Source organism: Salmo salar, chromosome ssa15 (assembly GCF_905237065.1).
Source record: "Salmo salar chromosome ssa15, Ssal_v3.1, whole genome shotgun sequence".
NCBI lineage: Eukaryota > Metazoa > Chordata > Actinopteri > Salmoniformes > Salmonidae > Salmo > Salmo salar.
In genome coordinates, this window is record NC_059456.1 from 41,689,734 (window position 1) to 41,709,391 (window position 19,658).

The 19,658-nt window shown below is 43.7% G+C and overlaps 2 protein-coding genes across 4 annotated transcripts in view; one reads left to right on the top strand and one right to left on the bottom strand.

The window, feature by feature from the left end:
* The window catches only part of slc5a6a (solute carrier family 5 member 6a), a 44,123-nt gene extending 28,328 nt beyond the window's left edge, over positions 1 to 15,795 (top strand). For 2 of the 3 annotated variants that reach the window (XM_014144568.2, XM_014144570.2), the window contains exons 2-16: positions 2,290 to 2,415; positions 3,143 to 3,621; positions 4,011 to 4,076; positions 4,209 to 4,260; positions 4,422 to 4,489; positions 4,607 to 4,761; positions 4,898 to 5,038; positions 5,158 to 5,287; positions 8,443 to 8,531; positions 8,727 to 8,839; positions 9,109 to 9,176; positions 9,507 to 9,593; positions 9,780 to 9,967; positions 10,148 to 10,373; positions 10,504 to 15,795. In XM_014144568.2, coding sequence (XP_014000043.1) covers positions 3,274 to 3,621; positions 4,011 to 4,076; positions 4,209 to 4,260; positions 4,422 to 4,489; positions 4,607 to 4,761; positions 4,898 to 5,038; positions 5,158 to 5,287; positions 8,443 to 8,531; positions 8,727 to 8,839; positions 9,109 to 9,176; positions 9,507 to 9,593; positions 9,780 to 9,967; positions 10,148 to 10,373; positions 10,504 to 10,662 — 1,890 coding nt within the window. In that variant the 5' untranslated portion in view covers positions 2,290 to 2,415; positions 3,143 to 3,273 and the 3' untranslated portion in view covers positions 10,663 to 15,795. Of the gene's footprint in view, positions 1 to 1,840; positions 1,990 to 2,289; positions 2,416 to 3,142; positions 3,622 to 4,010; positions 4,077 to 4,208; positions 4,261 to 4,421; positions 4,490 to 4,606; positions 4,762 to 4,897; positions 5,039 to 5,157; positions 5,288 to 8,442; positions 8,532 to 8,726; positions 8,840 to 9,108; positions 9,177 to 9,506; positions 9,594 to 9,779; positions 9,968 to 10,147; positions 10,374 to 10,503 lie in introns of those variants that run through there. The other variant, XM_014144569.2, reaches the window with a different exon arrangement.
* Positions 15,796 to 17,705: 1,910 nt separating this feature from the next.
* On the bottom strand, positions 17,706 to 19,410 carry LOC106571449 (transcription factor 23). The gene is made up of 3 exons (XM_014144574.2): positions 19,107 to 19,410; positions 18,426 to 18,716; positions 17,706 to 18,152 (listed from the first exon to the last, which is right to left on the bottom strand). Exons 1-3 carry the CDS (start codon positions 19,239 to 19,241, stop codon positions 18,054 to 18,056), a joined length of 525 nt encoding a protein of 174 aa, XP_014000049.1. The 5' UTR covers positions 19,242 to 19,410; the 3' UTR covers positions 17,706 to 18,053.
* Positions 19,411 to 19,658: the final 248 nt, after the last annotated feature.

A 19,658-nucleotide genomic window follows, 5' to 3' on the forward strand; every position in this document is an offset into this window, starting at 1 on the left:
GCATTTGCCAGAGAACACCAAGATTGGCAAATTCGCCACTGGCGCCCTGTGCTCTTCACAGATGAAAGCAGGTTCACACTGAGCACATGACAGAGTCTGGAGACGCCGTGGAGAACGTTCTGCTGCCTGCAACATCCTCCAGCATGACCGGTTTGGCGGTGGGTCAGTCATGGTGTGGGGTGGCATTTCTTTGGGGGGCCGCACAGCCCTCCATGTGCTCGCCAGAGGTAGCCTGACTGCCATTAGGTACCGAGATGAGATCCTCAGACCCCTTGTGAGACCATATGCTGGTGCGGTTGGCCCTGGGTTCCTCCTAATGCTAGACCTCATGTGGCTGGAGTGTGTCAGCAGTTCCTGCAAGAGGAAGGCATTGATGCTATGGACTGGCCCGCCCGTTCCCCAGACCTGAATCCAATTGAGCACATCTTGGACATCATGTCTCGCTCCATCCACCAACGCCACGTTGCACCACAGACTGTCCAGGAGTTGGCGGATGATTTAGTCCAGGTCTGGGAGGAGATCCCTCAGGAGACCATCTGCCACCTCATCAGGAGCATGCCCAGGCGTTGTAGGGAGGTCATACAGGCACGTGGAGGCCACACACACTACTGAGCCTCATTTTGACTTGTTTTAAGGACATTACATCAAAGTTGGATCAGCCTGTAGTGTGGTTTTCCACTTTAATTTTGACTGTGACTCCAAATCCAGACCTCCATGAGTTGATAAATTGGATTTCCATTGATTATTTTTGTGTGATTTTGTTGTCAGCACATTGAACTATGTAAAGAAAAGATTATTTATTTCATTCAGATCTAGGATGTGTTGTTTAAGTGTTAATTTTTTTGAGCAGTATATTTCAATAGGATACCTGATATAATGTAAACGTTATACATTACCCTCTCTCCCTCAGTGACATAAGTATATTTCATATTCTCAGAACCCAACAATGCAAAGCAGGATATTGCATAATTTTACCTTTTTTGTGTACCTTTTCAGGCTCTAACGCTATGAAAAGAATGATATTCATATCCAGAATTACGCGTTTCTGTATAGTACAGATCCGGGACCCATGATGTAATCCCGTGTCACCAGGTCTAAATCCACTTAATTTACTGTAGTTCTATAACCAACAGATTTTTTCAAAGTCAAGGTGTCATGTCATTGCTGACACCCAATTCTTTCATCTTTTAATTTGGAGTAGATATTTGGAAAACGTGAAAAAACAGGGAGATTTTACCGAAATTCTGTTACCAAACTTTGCATCTACACAGTTTTTCCAGTAAATGTGTTTTTTTTTAATGTTCAGTGGAAATTGTTAAAAGTTCTCCTTGTGCATAGTTGTATGGTTTGCTAAATTGAATAGTGTAATCTAATCTATTGTATGGTTATATAGAATAACTTTGGTATGGTTGTTAGATTTTTATATTGGTGATAGCTGAAACCAAAGCTGAAGAATGCAGCAGAAAATGGCCATTATTTTTTAGATACAATACAATGACAGGTGAGGAGTAAACTCTATCATTGACAGTGAAGTTGTTGCAAGACACTTGGCTACCCATAAACATGCAGTAGGCCTGTGTGTATCTAACCCTGAAACCTTGGAACGGCATGCACTGATCGTACTGTTGGAAACGTGAGTGGATTATGTGTCAGTCATACTGTATCGTCGAAGTTTGAAGTGTAACCTGGAGTGAATGAGTTGAAGTCGGGTAGTTCATTGCTAGCACACAGCCAGAGCTTTAAACTTCTGCACCCCTGGAATGAAGGTATTTGTTTATATAATTGCACAATGTAAGGTCTAAAGTTTGCATGCCATGGCACCTCCATGACCCCTCACGTGCACTAGCTCGCTCAGACACTCACATATTCGCGTAAACACATGACCGCTGGCGTTGAGGACTAATCGAAATGGAGCGCTGCGTCTCACAAAGCTGCTCTGCAGGAAGCTGCCAGTTACCAAGGCATGACAGTTCAGATCAGCTGGAGTTGGTGTGTTGTCAAAACAAAAGAGTTGGATAGTATTACATGTCTTAAATGGTAGAGGAGTGAAAGTGATGAAGAGTGCAGTGGGGAGTCCAGATGTGTTTTGACACTTGATAGTACAAATATTGCCAGTAATTGGAGACTGTAAATGATAGTTTGCTTAGTGGCAGAACAAATGATGAAGTGTACGATGATGTTTGTTTTTATGATGTGCACTTATACTTTTAAAACAAGAACCTAGTTGTATTAGATTGAAATGATTTATTTGGTAAGTGTTATTAAAAACGTTTTGTATTATTTTTGCAGGTCTTCCCATTGCCTTCCACGGTGGTTTAAGATGGGTGCCTATGAGGAAGACACTCCCACTGCTTGACTATTTCAGTCCTAGGTTCCCCGGACCACCATTCACCAGCCAGCCCAACCACTAGCACGGTAAGACCTGCTTGACACTTATTGATTCTCTCTCTGTCTTTCAGTCTCTGTCTGTCTCCCTCATTCTCTCAAGGCCTCTTCTTTTGCAATCAATGTTCTCCCAGCCCTGCTGATTTCAAGGGTCACCGGTGTCACAATAGGTCGGTGTCTTTGCATCAGTGAGGTGACGTAAACTGCATACTGTAGGCTTGCCCTACTTTAGTGACTGTCTGCTCGCTGAGGGTGTGAGACAGGCTGTGAAGACCTCAGACACTCCTGGTAAATTCACTGCCAGCCATGTTGTGAGGTGAATTTATCGTCATCTGATTAACCACTAACTATCTGGCTGTTGTGATGTTTAGGCGTGAGGTTAGGTCAGTCTGCCCTGGCTCACACTCACTGTGGTATGTGTCAATAGACCACCGTCCAGGAGTGTGTGGGAGCCTTTAACTAATGCCAATTATATTAGCACTATTATCAGGACCGGCAGACAGGCCTACTGTGGAGTTATGTTGTGGTTTGAATGTTTAATTAACGTCTAGCATTGCGCTTACTGAGACCTCTCAATGCTCTGAAATGGTAGAATAACCAAATAGAAAATGATTAGGTGTGAATGATATTTTAAGCAATTTGGTTCTAGTGGTGTAAAATGTTTCCATCTAAGCACCTACTGTGTTCATTGCATGTATCTAGCTCCTCATGCTTGAGGAGAAACTAACTCGTCTCTCCCCTCTTTCTCTCACTACAGCATTTTATCCATCACCTTCAGTGTCTAATTAAACACTGTCCTGATCCACCCGGGCTGCGCCACCTACAGCTACCCCCCCTGTCCCCCCCCCCAACCCCACCTCCATTCCGAGCCTCTCACCTACTGACATCATGGGGGACGTAGTACAGATGCACTTCACCACACCGGACTATGTGATCTTCGCCCTGCTGCTGGTGGCGTCCACGTGCATCGGCCTGTTCTACGCCCTGTCCGGCGGGCGCCAGCGCACCACACAGGAGTTCCTATTGGCTGACCGTTCTATGAGCTGCCTGCCCGTGTCGCTGTCACTGCTCGCCACCTTCCAGTCGGCCGTGGCCATCCTGGGAGCGCCCTCGGAGATCTACACCTATGGAACGCAGTACTGGTTCCTGGGAGTCTCCTACTTCCTCGGTCTGCTTATCCCCGCCCACGTCTTCATACCTGTCTTCTACAGGCTCCGCCTCACCAGCGCTTATGAGGTGAGCTCTAAGCCATTACCTTACCTAGAGAGAGAACAGTGTCTGTGGATTATGAGGAGGAGTTTATGCACCTGAGTATTTCTGTGCGTCTGTCTTGCTAGAACCCTGGTAAGGAAGGCTAGTTGAATGCAAAAAAACAACGTTCTCAGCATGTCTTTTAATTTTGAAGCGATAGCTAAGTGTAAACCAGAGTCCGTCTCGCCACTGAGCATCATTGTACAGCAGATGAGTGTCGCTAACAAAAGGAATGTGCACCAAGTCTTCACTTGTATTGTCCTCAGAATAGACACATTCACAGATGACTCTTGCTTTATGATCTGTGATGGGCGTTAACATCCCTTTCCTTCTTCTCTTCTCTCTAACCTTTTCTGTCTTTTCTTCCTCTGTAGTATTTGGAGCTGCGCTTCAATAAGACGGTGCGCATTATGGGGACCGTGACCTTTATCTTTCAGATGGTGTGTGTGTCCTTTACACTGGTGTAGTTGTGTCTATGTATATGCTCGTGTAATGTGTGTGTATTTTAATCAACCCCCTATGTTAGCTCTGTTTACTTCCCTCTGAATGTTGAAAATGTTTTGTCTCCGTAGGTGATCTATATGGGGGTGGTCCTCTATGCCCCAGCACTCGCACTCAATGCAGGTAAAGGGATCTGTCACATGTATTTACTACGTCATACTTTAGCAAGTGGTAGAATAATAGTTGTACTGATTACATTCAGTGAGGGCTTTAGTACCTTTTCTGGTGTGCTGTCATTGTGACGTCTGTTGGTGATGTGTGCTGTTGATACTGTCCACCTGCAGTGACTGGATTTGACCTCTGGGGGGCAGTGCTGGCCATGGGACTGGTGTGCACCCTGTACACAACACTGGTGAGTGTCTCTTTTCATCAGTGAGTTTTCAATTCAGTCATCCATCTCCCTACAACTCTGAAGGCAATTATGATATATATGTCTGGATTTACAGTATGTATCTCTTGTGTCGGTCAGGGAGGGCTGAAGGCAGTCATCTGGACAGATGTGTTCCAGACCATTGTGATGTTTGCTGGCCAGCTGGCGGTCATTATAGTGGGGGCCCACCAGGCAGGGGGCATGGGAGAAGTTTGGCGGAAGGCCATGAATGGCAGCCGCATCGCTAGCCTGGAGTGAGTCTTCTCCAGTTCACCTAAAGAGATTTAACTGCCCCTGGACCCGTTACGGACGATATTGGAACTGGTCACTGGCTCTGTGTGTAGGTGTAGTGTTGTAACCCTCCTCTCCTTTGACCTGCGCTCTGTGCAGCCTGAACCCTGACCCGACGGAGAGGCACACGTTCTGGACGCTGGGGGTGGGCGGGGTGTTCCTCATGCTGGCGCTGTACGGGGTCAACCAGGCCCAGGTTCAGAGGTACCTCAGCTCCCGCACTGAGAGGGAGGCCGTCATGTAAGCATTAACACTAACACCTGGTTGAACTGGATTCAGATTAAAGATCATGTTCAAAATGAACAATTGCTTATGCACATCATGGTAATGTTAATATATGTTGTGGTGTGTGTCTCCAGGTCGTGCTACGTGGTGTTTCCCTGCCAGCAGGTGGTGTTGTGTCTAGGTTGTCTGATGGGCCTGGTGATGTTTGCTCGCTATGGTGAGGAAAGCCCGCTTGATAAGGGCTACGTCAAAACCAACGATCAGGCAAGTAGGACTACTTCCTCCACAACAACTTTATGATTTACTACCTTCACAACAACCTTAGGACTAGCTACCTCCACAACAACCTTGGGACTAGCTGTCTCCACAACAACCTTGGGACTAGCTGTCTCCACAACAACCTTGGGACTAGCTGTCTCCACAACAACCTTGGGACTAGCTGTCTCCACAACAAGCTTGGGACGGACTAGCTGTCTCCACAACAAGCTTGGGACGGACTAGCTGTCTCCACAACAAGCTTGGGACGGACTAGCTGTCTCCACAACAAGCTTGGGACGGACTAGCTGTCTCCACAACAAGCTCGGGACGGACTAGCTGTCTCCACAACACGCTCGGGACGGACTAGCTGTCTCCACAACAAGCTTGGGACGGACTAGCTGTCTCCACAACAAGCTTGGGACGGACTAGCTGCCTCCACAACAAGCTTGGGACGGACTAGCTGCCTCCACAACAAGCTTGGGACGGACTAGCTGCCTCCACAACAAGCTTGGGACGGACTAGCTGCCTCCACAACAAGCTTGGGACGGACTAGCTGCCTCCACAACAAGCTTGGGACGGACTAGCTGCCTCCACAACAACACACGTAGTGGGCCCTCATATATTTAGGCATTTGCTGCACTCATTTGAGATTATTTCCACAGTGACACGTAGGGCTACACGATATGGGCAAACAATCTAGTCTTTATTTTTAACCAAATGTTGCAATTGCGATTTCACTATCGATTTAGAGCAAAACACTTGGGTAACTATTGGAATCATGGAAATATAATGATTATTCTAATTCTTTAGTTAGAATATAATAGGGGGCTCTTTGAATACAGTCTAGTTTGACAACAAATGAAATTGCTAGGAAGGAGTGAGTGTGCCAGGGTAGGAACCAAAACTGTTGATAAGTGTTTCCTAGGGGACCCTATAATCTTTGGCGACATTTTAATGTCTTCTCTTAGCTACTTCATGTAGCTAACATATTCTTGCTTTGCGTATACCTCTTTGATTTCGAAGATACTGTTGCACAAACAAGATGCTGATTTAAGTCTAAACCAGGCTGTATAGCTAATTACGTTTGCTCTGACTCAGTACGTTTATTAAGTAAGTCGCTCTGGATAAGAGCGTCTGCTAAATGACTTAAATGTAAATGTAAATTAGCTAGTTAGCAATTAGCAGCTAACAAGATTTAGTAACAGCTTGCTATAAAAGGACAAACTAGCTATTTGCAGATGCAAGAAACACAAAATAATAGTGTAATTATAGAAAGCTAATGGATTTATAATAAGAAGCTAAGTGCAAACAGCATTGTTGTCATGAACCTTGTTGCTTGACCATACAGACTGAATTCAAGTCTCTTTGAGGAACAACATGATTTCCTTGAGTGACGGGGTCTGTGGAAAGCAGCATGGGGAGAGCGTAGAGAGATGACTCAAGGAGCGACGTAAACTATACAAATGGACGTTACACATGGCGTATTACATTAAACAAACCAAACTTTCAAATACCGTTATAGAAGGTAAAGTATAAACCCAAACCAGTCCGTGCATCAATACCGGTATATCGTAAAATAGGGTATACCGCCAAGTCCTACCTCACTGCACTGGCATCCTGATGTGACTGGCTATGTTAATGTCTCTTCAGATCATTGCCAATCAAAGGCTTGATGTTTGAGTTGAGGCCATTGTTTGGTTAACCTCTCTGGGGCAGGCGGGACGAATTCGTCCCACCTACGTAACAGCCAGTTGAATCCTGTGGCGCGATTTTCAAAACCTTTAAAATGCTATTACTTCAATTTCTCAAACATATGACTATTTTACAGCTATTTAAAGACAAGACTCTCGTTAATCTAACCACACTATATTAACTAAATATGCAGGTTTAAAAATATATACTTGTGCATTGATTTTAACCTCTTACATCTAGACGTTCCGCTAGCGGAACACCTGCTCCAATATCCAATGATAGGCGTGGCGCGAATGACAAATTCCTCAAAAATACAAAAACTTCAATTTTTCAAACATATGACTATTTCACAGCATTTTAAAGACAAGACTCTCCTTTATCTAACCACACTGTCCGATTTCAAAAAGGCTTTACAGCGAAAGAAAAACATTAGATTATGTCAGCAGAGTACCAAGCCAGAAATAATCAGACACCCATTTTTCAAGCTAGCATATAATGTCACAAAAACCCAGAAGACAGCTAAATGCAGCACTAACCTTTGATGATCTTCATCAGATGACAACCCTAGGACATTATGTTATACAATACATGCATGTTTTGTTCAATCAAGTTCATATTTATATCAAAAACCAGCTTTTTACATTAGCATGTGACGTTCAGAACTAGCATACCCCCCGCAAACTTCCGGCGAATTCACTAACAATTTACTAAATTACTCACGATAAACGTTCACAAAAAGCATAACAATTATTTTAAGAATTATAGATACAGAACTCCTCTATGCACTCGATATGTCCGATTTTAAAATAGCTTTTTGGTGAAAGCACATTTTGCAATATTCTAAGTACATAGCCCAGCCATCACGGGCTAGCTATTTAGACACCCGGCAAGTTTAGCACTCACCAATATCAGATTTACTATTATAAAAGTTTGATTACCTTTTGTTGTCTTCGTCAGAATGCACTCCCAGGACTGCTACTTCAATAACAAATGTTGGTTTGGTCCAAAATAAGCTACTTTGTTTCAGCCAGAGCCTGCAAAGCCACGATTCAGCGTTTTGCCGCCTTCTGAGAACCTATGGCAGCCGTAGGAAGTGTCACGTTATAGCTAAGATCCTCACTCTTCAATAAACAGAGACAAGAAGAACGACACCTTGTCAGACAGGCCATTTCCTGTATGAAATCTTCTCAGGTTTTTGCCTGCCATATGAGTTCTGTTATACTCACAGACACCATTCAAACAGTTTTAGAAACTTTAGGGTGTTTTCTATCCAAAGCCAATAATTATATGCATATTCTAGTTACTGGGCAGGAGTAGTAACCAGATTAAATCGGGTACTTTTTTATCCAGCCGTGTCAATACTGCCCCCTAGCCCTAACAGGTTTTAAGCTGTCCCATAACTGTCATTTGTGAGGCTTCATTTTGGAGCTGTTGATCCAGTCTAAGTGGCACTTTCTTCCTGTCTGCAGATGGTGTTGTACTTTGTGATGGATGTGTTCAGGGACCTGCCAGGCCTCCCAGGGCTGTTTGTAGCCTGCCTGTTCAGCGGAGCTCTCAGGTACTTTACTTAACTGCCTCTGGCTCTCATGTTCCGTCTGTAGTAGTAGTCAGACCTTTTTCTATGCTACATTAATGTCATAGTGTTGTGGTACACCACTTGAGGTTGTATTATGATACTGTTATGAATGCACTACACCACGCAATTTAACTCCAGGACATTACTCACTCAGCTTCTCTCCCTCTTGCGTTGCAGTACCATCTCATCAGCGTTTAACTCCCTAGCGACGGTAACCATGGAGGACCTGATCAAGCCTTATTGCCCGGCCATGACGGAGGCCAAAGCCACGCTGCTCTCAAAGAGCCTGGGTGAGCTGCTGTTCCCTGAGTGGCCACACAGAGGCAGTGTTTCTAAACAGTGGCAACAGTCTTCATGATTGATGACAGTAATGATGATTTTATAGAGCTTTTCATTAAGTAACGTTGCTGGAGTATAGAGCCCACAAACCAATTTTGACTTCATTGTCCAAATACTGTGGAGTTAAAAAAACAATAATAATAATTTAACTTGTGGAGCACACTGAATCAGGACTGTACTGCTATGGTCTTGACCTTTCTCTTCCCCTCTGTTTTCCCAGCGTTGGCCTACGGTCTGGTATGTCTGGCCATGGCCTACATCGCCTCTCTCATGGGCTCAGTGCTGCAGGTGAGGGACTCACACATTTCCCCTGCTGACTTTTGCTTTAGTTGATGGGTACTCCTATACCCCACTGAATTACATTTAGCAACGTTGCACTCATATTTACATTTTTTTTAAACATTTTTAGTCATTTAGCAGAGCAACTTACAGTAGTGAATGCATACATTTCATAAAATTCGGGGTTTTTTTGTACTGGCCCCCCGTGGGAATCGAACCCACAACCCTGGCGTTGCGAGCCCCCCCCCCCTTACACCTACTACTATCATTCAGTGGCTTCATAGGAGTTATTAAAGAATTATAAACCTCTTTTTCATTCACTCCCTCACTCTCCTCCAGGCAGCATTCAGTATCTTTGGGATGGTGGGTGGTCCTCTCCTCGGCCTCTTCTGTCTGGGAATGTTCTTCCCCTGGGCTAACTCCACCGTAAGTCAAAATGCTGCCTTGTTAACACGGGGGTCAAGTTGGCCAGCATTGAGAGATATTAGAGGATATCGTTTTTTTACACAATAAAATAAAATGTATTTTTAACTTTTTCATCATATCTGTGGTGAATTGGAGACCCAATCTGTCTGATTTGATTGAGCTGTTCCCGTCTCTCTCTGTCCACAGGGTGCGATAGTAGGGTTGGTGGCAGGCCTGGCTATGGCGTTCTGGATTGGCATTGGTAATTTTGTGTCTCGTATGGCCGTGCCCACCCCTCTGCTCCCCATCATCAACGCCACCACTATGCCTCTCCACGGCAACATGACTACTGCTGTCATGACAACCCTGATTACTTCAATCACCGCTAAACCAAAGTACTTTTTTTTCTTTTTTTCGTTAAAATGATGGCATTTCAACCATTACAGCACTATCAAACATAAAACGCTTGACTTGTATCCCATTCTATCCCACCAAATATTGTAACTGTTTTAAGGATGACTGCATAAGAATGATGATATGAATCTGACCAAGTATCTGTGTTTTCCTCCCTCCAGGCCTACAGGTGTGCAGGCCCTGTACAATCTGTCCTATTTGTGGTACAGTGCTCATAACTCTACCACTGTGGTGATAGTGGGACTGATAGTCAGCCTGTTGACCGGTCCTATGAAGGAGAAAGACCTGACCCCAGGGACTGTGTACCCTGTCCTGGGGAACCTGCTCTTCTTCCTGCCTGAACGCTACAGGGAGAAGCTCTGCTGTGTCACTCCACTGTCACACAAGGTAGCCCTCAGATCTATCCAGTGAATTCTTCTTAAAGTTTTTGTTAGCCACACTCTGTTTCTAATATAATTGTAACAATTTGATTACTTAATTGCCATGTTTTTTGTATGTGTGTGGGAATGTTGTGCAGCCCAAAGCTATCAACACGCAGCCGTACCAGATGGCTCAGGAGAGCAACGGCGTTGCCCAACACAAAGAGGAGGAGAAAACGGAGGAGGAGGACGAGGAGAGGGCCACCCCTCAGCCTTCCTGCCGACTGGCTCACACAGTGCAGGAGACGGCCTTGTAACAGACCCCCCCCCACTTCCCCCCCCCCCTCCCCTCAGCTCTCTCAACCCTTGGGGAGAGGACCCGCCTGGGGCAGGAGAGGCAGCGGAGATCCAGTGTGCCTGGACATGACTTCCATCAAGAACCACAGGGTCAATGTGGAGAAAAAGGGAGATTCACCCCTAACCCTTACTCCCTGGAAAAACTGATACACCACAAATATATGGTGGTTTTTAAGAGTGCCAGAGTCCTCTGCTATAATGAAGAATAGTGCACTTACACACGATTTGTGGATGGGGGGGGGGTCCAGTTGTATCTTGAATTCATTGGTACGTCATTAACGATGGTACTGGTCACAGTTTCCCTAAACTGAAGTAACTGGAAATCACTACTTATGAGCCTGGAGTTTTGAGAAGAGCCAAAATGTCTGAATTGAGGTGGATTCCTGGATGGAGAAATACTAGCGCAACACAAGCGGCAATCATGCTCCGTGCTGAGAAGTCTCATTGTTGTCCAGTTAGTAGATCTAAGAGCCTGGACTGAACCAAAGGGCTGTGATTGTCATTTTGTTAAATTTATGATTGAAAGATTGTGGACATACACACGCACCAAGTTGTTCAAATGACTGTGAAAATGGACGCAAGTCTTTTGTTTCTCAGAGGGTCAGGTAGAGGGTCAGGTAGCCTAGTGATTAAGAGCATTAGGTCAGTAACCGAAAGGTCCCTGGTTTTTATCCCCGAGCCGACTAGGTGAAAAATCGTTCTGTGTGTCCTTGAGCAAGGCACTTAACCCTAATTTCTCTTGTAAGTCTCTTTGGATAAGAGTGTCCGCTGAATGACTAAAATGTCAAGTAAGCAGGCGGAGAAGAGGCACTTTAGATTTAACTGTCATTGCATATTATTTTTATAGAAAAGATGAAGCCGGTACGTCAGATGAACTATAAGAATTTTAAAAACAGAGTGGCTGCAGTCCGAGTTCTCTTGAACGCTCTTCCCAACAGCTTAAGGTTTGAAGCTGCGCATGTGCGTGATTCTCTACTTTACGCAGTCTGTATGACTCCTTCGGCTGCCCACGGTGCCCAGAGAACAGGCTGCTCTGGTGAAATGGTGCTTGTTTAATGAAGTTAGATCAAAGCTGAATCAATGTCTGCAAGACCACATAATGATAGTATTCTACATAACAGAACCGAATATAATGGCATAGTGTAACGTTATGCTGCTGTAAGACAAAAAACGTCACCTCATTTTAGGACGATTGTGCGAAGGGTTGCATTTTTTCTCTCACGTGGCCGAAGCTCAACAACATGCGCCAGTAGGCAAAGTATGCGCTTGATTGAAACCAAACACAAGCATGCTACAGCTTGTTAGCACCATCTACTAAATAATTAGCTCACTACATCGTTCAAAACAACACTGTAGCCTACATAACGCAAGGAGATCTAAATGCATAACCCAATTAAACTGAGATCAAATGGTTAGCATGCAGATGCTGCATTTACGTAATACCAATAAAACTTCAACAATTACCATTAATGATTGACTGAGAAATGTGAAGGGAGGTTGACCACATTGTGTGCCTAAGGTAGATTGTGATCTTACAGACATTGATTCCACTTTGATCCAACTTTATTAAACCAGCACTGTTCACCAGTGTAGCCTGTTCTCTGGGCAGCTGAACGAGTAGAGCATAGACTGCGTGAAGTACAGAATCCCGCACATGCGCAAAATCTTCAAACCTTTAGCTAACGGAAAGAGGGTCCCAGAGAACTTGGCCTTTAAAAAATAAAAACGCCCAAATCCTTTATGTCCCTGTAGACGGTTCCCAAAGCTCCTTTTGTCTGTTTGCTTTACATGGCCTTATTTGGCTTGCTATAGTAAATTAATAAAGAGGTAGATGACCTTAAACAGTCTTAACCTGCCATACAGTTATATACTGTAGATGGAGCTCAACACATCACCTCATTTGCCATTAACTGGGATCACATTTTCAGGTCATTGAGTCTGCACTACTACTTCATCGAGACCCAGATAACCTGCTGGTTAGCTAGTGACATTAATGCATGTAGAATACCTTATCCTCGCAGTCCATTCACACTGTAGATCCCATAGTTACTTAAGGTGCCTCATTAGTAGGCAGTGTGTGAATGTAGTTTAATTTTGATTACTGATCAGTGTGTAATTAGGATTGTGATACAGTATACTTATACTGCATAGTACATGTATAATGATTCTCCATATGTGTCTTCGATGTTTGTTAGCTTTACCTGTGTCTCGTCCACCCCACTGCTCTAACAGAGGATATTTACAGTGAAGGGAGCATCTCTAGTTTAAACTGGGAAACTGCAGCCATTTTGATGGCTCAACAGAGTTCAGTACTCAGAAATCTTAGGGTAGACTAATATATGTGATGTTCTTTGGTTGTATCTTTGAAGGACTTGGTTTCCTTTTGGCACTTCACTGTTTATTGATGTTCAATGTACCAGGGGAAAAATTCCAATCATCTTAAAACGAAAGAAGTCCAATGTTTTGTAGCGTGTTTTTTGTAAGTGGCCACTTTATCTAATGACGTAAATGTTTCTCCATAACAGTATCGGCGGTTGATTTAACATTGTTATTATGAAGACATTTATTTTGGTCATTCGGTGAATATGAAACGTGCAGGGCAGATGTTGAATTTTAATTGTCATTTGTCAAATGTTTCATATTCATGTTTCAAGGTCCTTTTTGCAATCTGAAGAATTCTCATGTCATTCTCTGTTCAAAATCTTCATTTTGTACTCCACCCATCCACTAGAATACCTAACCACACTACAGAATTCAAGTCAGGGTAATGTGGTAGTACTCTGTTGAGATGATCTGGTTTGTGGTGAGCTTGTGATTCCATATGGCCTGTTTGTCCCTCAAACAGGGAGTCTACGTGTGTGTGTGTGTGTGTGTGTGTGTCTCTCTGTGGTTGTTTCTGTAGTTGGAGACTCGAGTGACATGCCTGTCCATCTGTCTTACTGTGGGTTGGGATAACTTGTGATTGACTACATAGTGACTCAATCAGCCCATACCAATCTGCTTTACTTGTTTCCAAAGAGTTTTTACTTAAAAATTCTGTAGAGCCATTTTCTACCTGCCTTTTTACCCCGTCTACCTTTATGGGGAATAAAGAAACTCTGGCTATGGATGGGCTAGATAGATAGATAGATAGATAGATAGATATATTTGTATTTATTTATTGTGGGGCCAATGTTGTGACACTACTGACTGAATGCCACGCTATTAGGATTCTGACACCATTGTTATCAATGACATACAGGCAAATGTTGCATTGGATCCTATGGCTACAGTCCGATACGAGCAAGGAATGTTGTTCATTCATCCCCACTGAAAAATACCTCTTCTCATTCAAAGCATATAGAAAATGATGTCATCGCTTTGTTTTGATAGTTTTATTACCAAAAAGAGAGAATATATCTATATTTCCATTGACTTCATTACCATTTGTAGCAAATGGAACTATGTTGTGGAACTTTTGAGTGGCGGCAGGTAGCCTGGCAGGTTGGAGTGTTGGGCCAGTAACCCGAAAGGTTGCTGGATCGAATCTCCGAGCTGACAAGGTAAAAATCTGTCGCTCTGCCCCTGAGTAAGGCAGTTAACCCACTGTTCCCCGGGCGTCGATGACGTGGGTGTCGATTTAAGGCAGCCGCCCGCACCTCTGACTTAGAGGGGTTGGGTTAAATGCGGAAGACACATTTCAGTTGAATACATTCAGTTTGTACAACTGACGAGGTATCCCCCTTTCTATGTGCAAGTACCATTTAAAATGTTTTGTGAATGGAGGGCAGAAGTGGTCAAGTAGTTATTGTTATACTATTTCTGTGTTTGCACAACAAAGCAACTTCAAACTAGCGTTTTCTGTATGTTAGTACGTTATGAAGTTGTTAGGGCTATCCCTTCTTGTTGTAACATTCACAAACATTTCTATCGTTCTTAGAGGTTTTTTAGTCCTTTTTTTAATTGACATCCTGTGACTGATAAAGTTGATTTGATAGTCTATGTGATAAGATATAACTGAATTGATTCCTTTTTCGTCATACCTGAAATTACTTGAATTGTTTATCTGTAACGCTAAACTTTAAGTGAAGACCACCCCTTTCCAGGACATGTTTTGGATGAATTTACAGTCCGCAGTGCTGAGTTATTGTTATTCTAGATGTCAATTTACCCAATGTGAGTTTAGGACTGTGTTTTAGTAATGCTGACATCTACTCAGAGCACAATCGAGACCTATTCTGTAATCTTATTCTGAAGTTGGCAGGGCCAACTATCTAGGAAAGATGAGTTGTAGAGTGACACGTGAATATGAAGGGCAAAATGGTTCTATTGAGTTTGCTTGCACCAGCTGAATCATAGATTGTCTTAGTCCAATTTACAGCCTGAACCGTAAAGTAGAAGATCTGTAAACCATTGCCTCCTAAAAATGATCAATCCTGAATAGCTTCTATCCATACCATTAAATACCAATTTACTATGAGATGTGTTTTAGTTTAGAGTACATTTAAAATGCACTTGGCCGTGAGAGAGAAGCGTGGCACTTGGTAATTTCAAAAGATAATAAATATTCTGACTCAATATTTATTATCAATATTTGTTCTCCCATTTTGTATGAATTCTTCCTAGTATGCATTCCAAAAAACCATAAGCAGTGGCGTTTGGTCAACTACACTGCTTTGGCTGTGCCTTCATATGATCTCTGTATCGTGATTATTTTTTCATATTGTTGGATGTTATGGAAGTTGATTAGCTCGTACTAGGAGCACACTACAAAGGGGCAGCTGTGATAGGGTGGAGTTGAACTCTCATTTACCAAGCAGAATGAGATCTGTGTCCTGTTCATTATGTCAGTGGGAGCCAAGGTTTTGAAAAATAACTGAATTGAGCTTCCCTTTTGGAAAAGCTCAAGTGGTACCTTTTCAGTTTGCCAACATTTTCTCTGTTTTGGACATTACTGAACACTCCCTAGGTCTGTGAGCGAAGTCTTCAGTAGTGTATCTGTGTCTGACCACCCTGGTGGGCATGATCTCTCAAGGTTAAATGTTTGTAAGTGAATGAATTGTGGTAACATAATTGTTGTTGCTCTGTTTTTTTTAATAAAATGTTGGATTGGACATGTGCTTTGTCAGATGTTTTGTCTTGTGTCCTGTCCTCCGGTAGGTATGCATATGGACAGTGGATACGTCTACTAAACCCATTATTGAGGAAATATCTTGTAGGTCAATTTGATAAAACAAACATTTGAGCGCTCGATCAGCCTTCATTTTGAGGGTGAGGGAGTGAGAGCCTTCCACTGTCATTCTTTTCCTATCCCAAGGGAGGGCTGTTATCACCGCAGTATCCTTTAGCCTTCATTCTCCCTACTACTCCTAGCTCTTCTCTCTGGTGGGTCATTGTGACTGTGTCACCGGGTCACGTGCCACTCCTGTGACGTTTCTCTCCGCATGATGTTGGAACACTTATCATCCCAGCTTTGTGCCAAGGACCACAAACCCTCTGTTGCCACAACAACCTCTGCTGCCGCCACACCAAGCCCCTCATTCAGCCCAGCTACAGCTCTTCCTTCTGGTTATATACTTATTCAAGTGGTAGACTCACAGAAGGAACGCTAACTTTTGCCAAGTATGGTTGTCTTTCAGACTGGAACCTCGATAGACTTTGGGTTTTACTCATTAGGAACCTGTCTTGGCTGTCTCTCTGGACCGAGCCATCAACCGGTCTCTTACATTAAATACTGTTTTTCTTATTGACAAAGTTGAGTTGTGCCTTCCTCCCTACTTTTCTTCCCTTCCTCCTTGTCCTCCCTCTCTCCTCTATTCCTCTGGTTAGTTCCAGCTAGGCCAGGCCAACGAGGGGAGGCTGGACAGAAAGCTAAATAAATTCACTCAGCAATCAGTGTGTACTGGATATAATGAGCTGGAGATACAGAAACTATGTTGATTATCTCCTAACATGAAGGGAGATCAGGGTTATATGGGTTTATTGGCACAAATATCCACATTCAGACACACCTAGAGATCTATTTGCAGTTCAAGCCAAAAGGGCCTTTAAATCAAGTTTGTTTAGTTGATGACCCCTCACTTTGAGGTCACATGGTACAGAAATAATGCCATTGGAAAATCCATGTCCTGGCATACAGTATGGGCTTGCCATTAAAATGAGATTGTGATTGTTTAAATGATGCGCATATATTATATTGACCAGTGCAACAGAGCCTCTATTGACTGATATGCTTTATCCTCTGTGATCTAGACTAGAAAGTCAACTCAGTGGGAATGCTGGAACGTTGTGCACCACTGTCTGTCTCACATTGTTTCACCAACATTTCTGCCCTCTCCTTTCCCTCTGTAACCCCTGCCTCAGTAGCACATCTCTGGCATGTCCAAATTAGCCATTAATATGAGAGGGGGGTTTATCAGACCCCCCCTGACAGATTTATAGAGCTAGCCTTGAACACTGTACCGTTTCTCGTGGACCTGAGCCCATGTTGCTCAAGGGGTTCTGTGGTCTCGTCCATGTTACAGCCAACAAAATATGTCTCTGTCTGCCTGAGCACAAATACTTTAAGCAGCTTAGCAATACAGTCTGTTAAAGTGTGTTTCTTGGTTAATATCAGAATATGAAATGTGTGTCTACCAAAGTCACATGACTTCATTATGTCATGTTAATGTACATTTTCTGGAAGGTAACTTCTGCTAGGAGACAAGAAATGATATGCACACACACCAAAATATGAAGTAAAGTCATTAAGATCGCTCAACAGTGCAGTATGTCAGATAGCTCATACAAAGCCATAATGTGTAATTTACATCAACTTAGCAAAGTTTGCTGTATGAATAAATGTTTACTTGCAAGCGTGCATTATTATACAGATATGGACTAGTACTCAGGGCTCCACAGCTGAATACATGGTTGCCAAGTGTTCTCACAACAATCCTCCCCTTCTGTTAATCTGTCCATCCTTTCACTCCCACCCCAAACACAACTACAACACTAAAAATAAAACAAATCCAGGAGACAGGGATAAAGATCAACTTTAATTAATCTTAAAGCTAAAAACACAATAAGTCACTGAAATGGTCAACATTGCACTCTTTGATCATAACATTATTTTACCCACTTTTAGTGATTTATGTTTTATGCAGTGTAATAAATAAGTGGTACAATGTGCTAAGCAAAGCGATCCTTTGATTTTGTATTTTATATCTTAATCATTGTATCTAATCCCCTGGACATTGTAGGAGTTTCCGTGTTCAGCAAGTACATTACATGTACATTGCAATTCACTGCAGTTTCATAAGCAGCACAGTTGGATATATTGGTATTTCATCGCTCCTAGTACTAAATGGATCTGTCCATGTTGACCTCTGGGCTAGGGGTCAGTGGATGTGTCTCCTTCTCTCCTGACACTGGCGGCTGACAGCAGTCCTCCCACACTCCCACAGTACAGCAAGGAGCGCATCGGCCACTTCTGTCAGGACAGGAAACATGTTCAACTGTAGTTAGTCTGTATGCTTATAATAAATCCGAACAAATAATAGATTATAGTCAGAAATAATCTATGTATTGATCCCTACTATATTCCTAATATTATGCTACAATTCACGTCTGATATTAACTGAACGTCTGGACATGAATTTATGACATGAAACACGAAGAGATAATGAGGAACAGATCAGGGTTATAAGCTATGATGACCAAGAAACTAAAAAGATAAGCACCCAGCTAGTTTGATGTCACCAACCTTGACTGGGTGGAGGTAGCCCCCTGCCCTGGGGGGTAGTGGGAGTTCAGACAGAGGCCCTCCCTGATCCAGGGTCTCAGTAAGGTAGGCGATGTAGTCGGTGGCCAGGACCAGGACGTCCAGCTTGGAGAGTTTGGTGTCACGGGGGACGGAGGGCAGGGCTGCCTGCAGGCTGTGGAAGGCCTGGCGGAGGTTACGGACACGGCTCCTCTCCCTGGCCGCGTTCTCTGGGGAGTGATGGGACTTCATGGCCCTGCTAGGCTGCACCCCATTAACACACCCAGACCTCACCTGGACCACGCAGGAGGAGCAGAGACACGTATACGATAACATGGTAAATAAGCCGTCATTTATATGGAGATAGGAAATGAGGAAATAATGTTATAACAATGAATTTCAAATGACAGATTTAAGTTGGTAAACATCAGAGTGCACGATAACATCTGTTTCCAAACCACAAGATCTAATGTGTGAAGTTGATTTAGCAAATATTTTACATGAAGGGTCTAAATATTGACAGTGAAGGAGTTTTAGTTATTCAGAAATAATAATTGTAGAGCTAATTAACATAAATAGAAGCAAGTATAGCTGAGATGACCTGTCTACTTTTCAATTACTATATCCCTGAAGTGCCCACTGCTCTACTTCATTCCCTCCAGATTATGTAGAGGTTTTACTTACCCACTTCTTAGGATCCCTACGTGTGGACTGTCTGTGTCCAGGCTGCGGTGTTCTCAGACTGAACTGGTTCTGTGAATACATCTTGGTCTGCTCTGCTGGGATGGACTTAGGATCCTCCAGCTGCTTTTCAGCCATGAATACTTCAGGACCCCCAGCCACCTAACTGAAGACCAACCAGCACCAAGCAGATACCCAGCCACCCTAACAAAGACCAACAGAGACCCAGAGCTCGACTGCTCTTGACCGCAGCTACCCAGACCCTCTAACAATCTCCAATCACAGCTTCTCCGCTGCGCATCGTGGTCCTACGTCCTCCCTCTCCAACCATCCCTCTTTCTCATTCTCTCGTTCCCTCCCCTTGACTTAACTGGTGAGGTAATACAGGGATCTTCAAGCAGCCCTCATCTCCCCCGTCCCCCCACGCCTCCCCCGGGTGTGCTCTGCCAAGGGAAGCAGCCTCAGAGAGGTGGTGGGGCGTCCCAGGGCAGGATTCAGAGCTTGGGAAACACCAGGACCTGGCAGCAGCTGGAGGTACCTCTGGCCCCACCATGA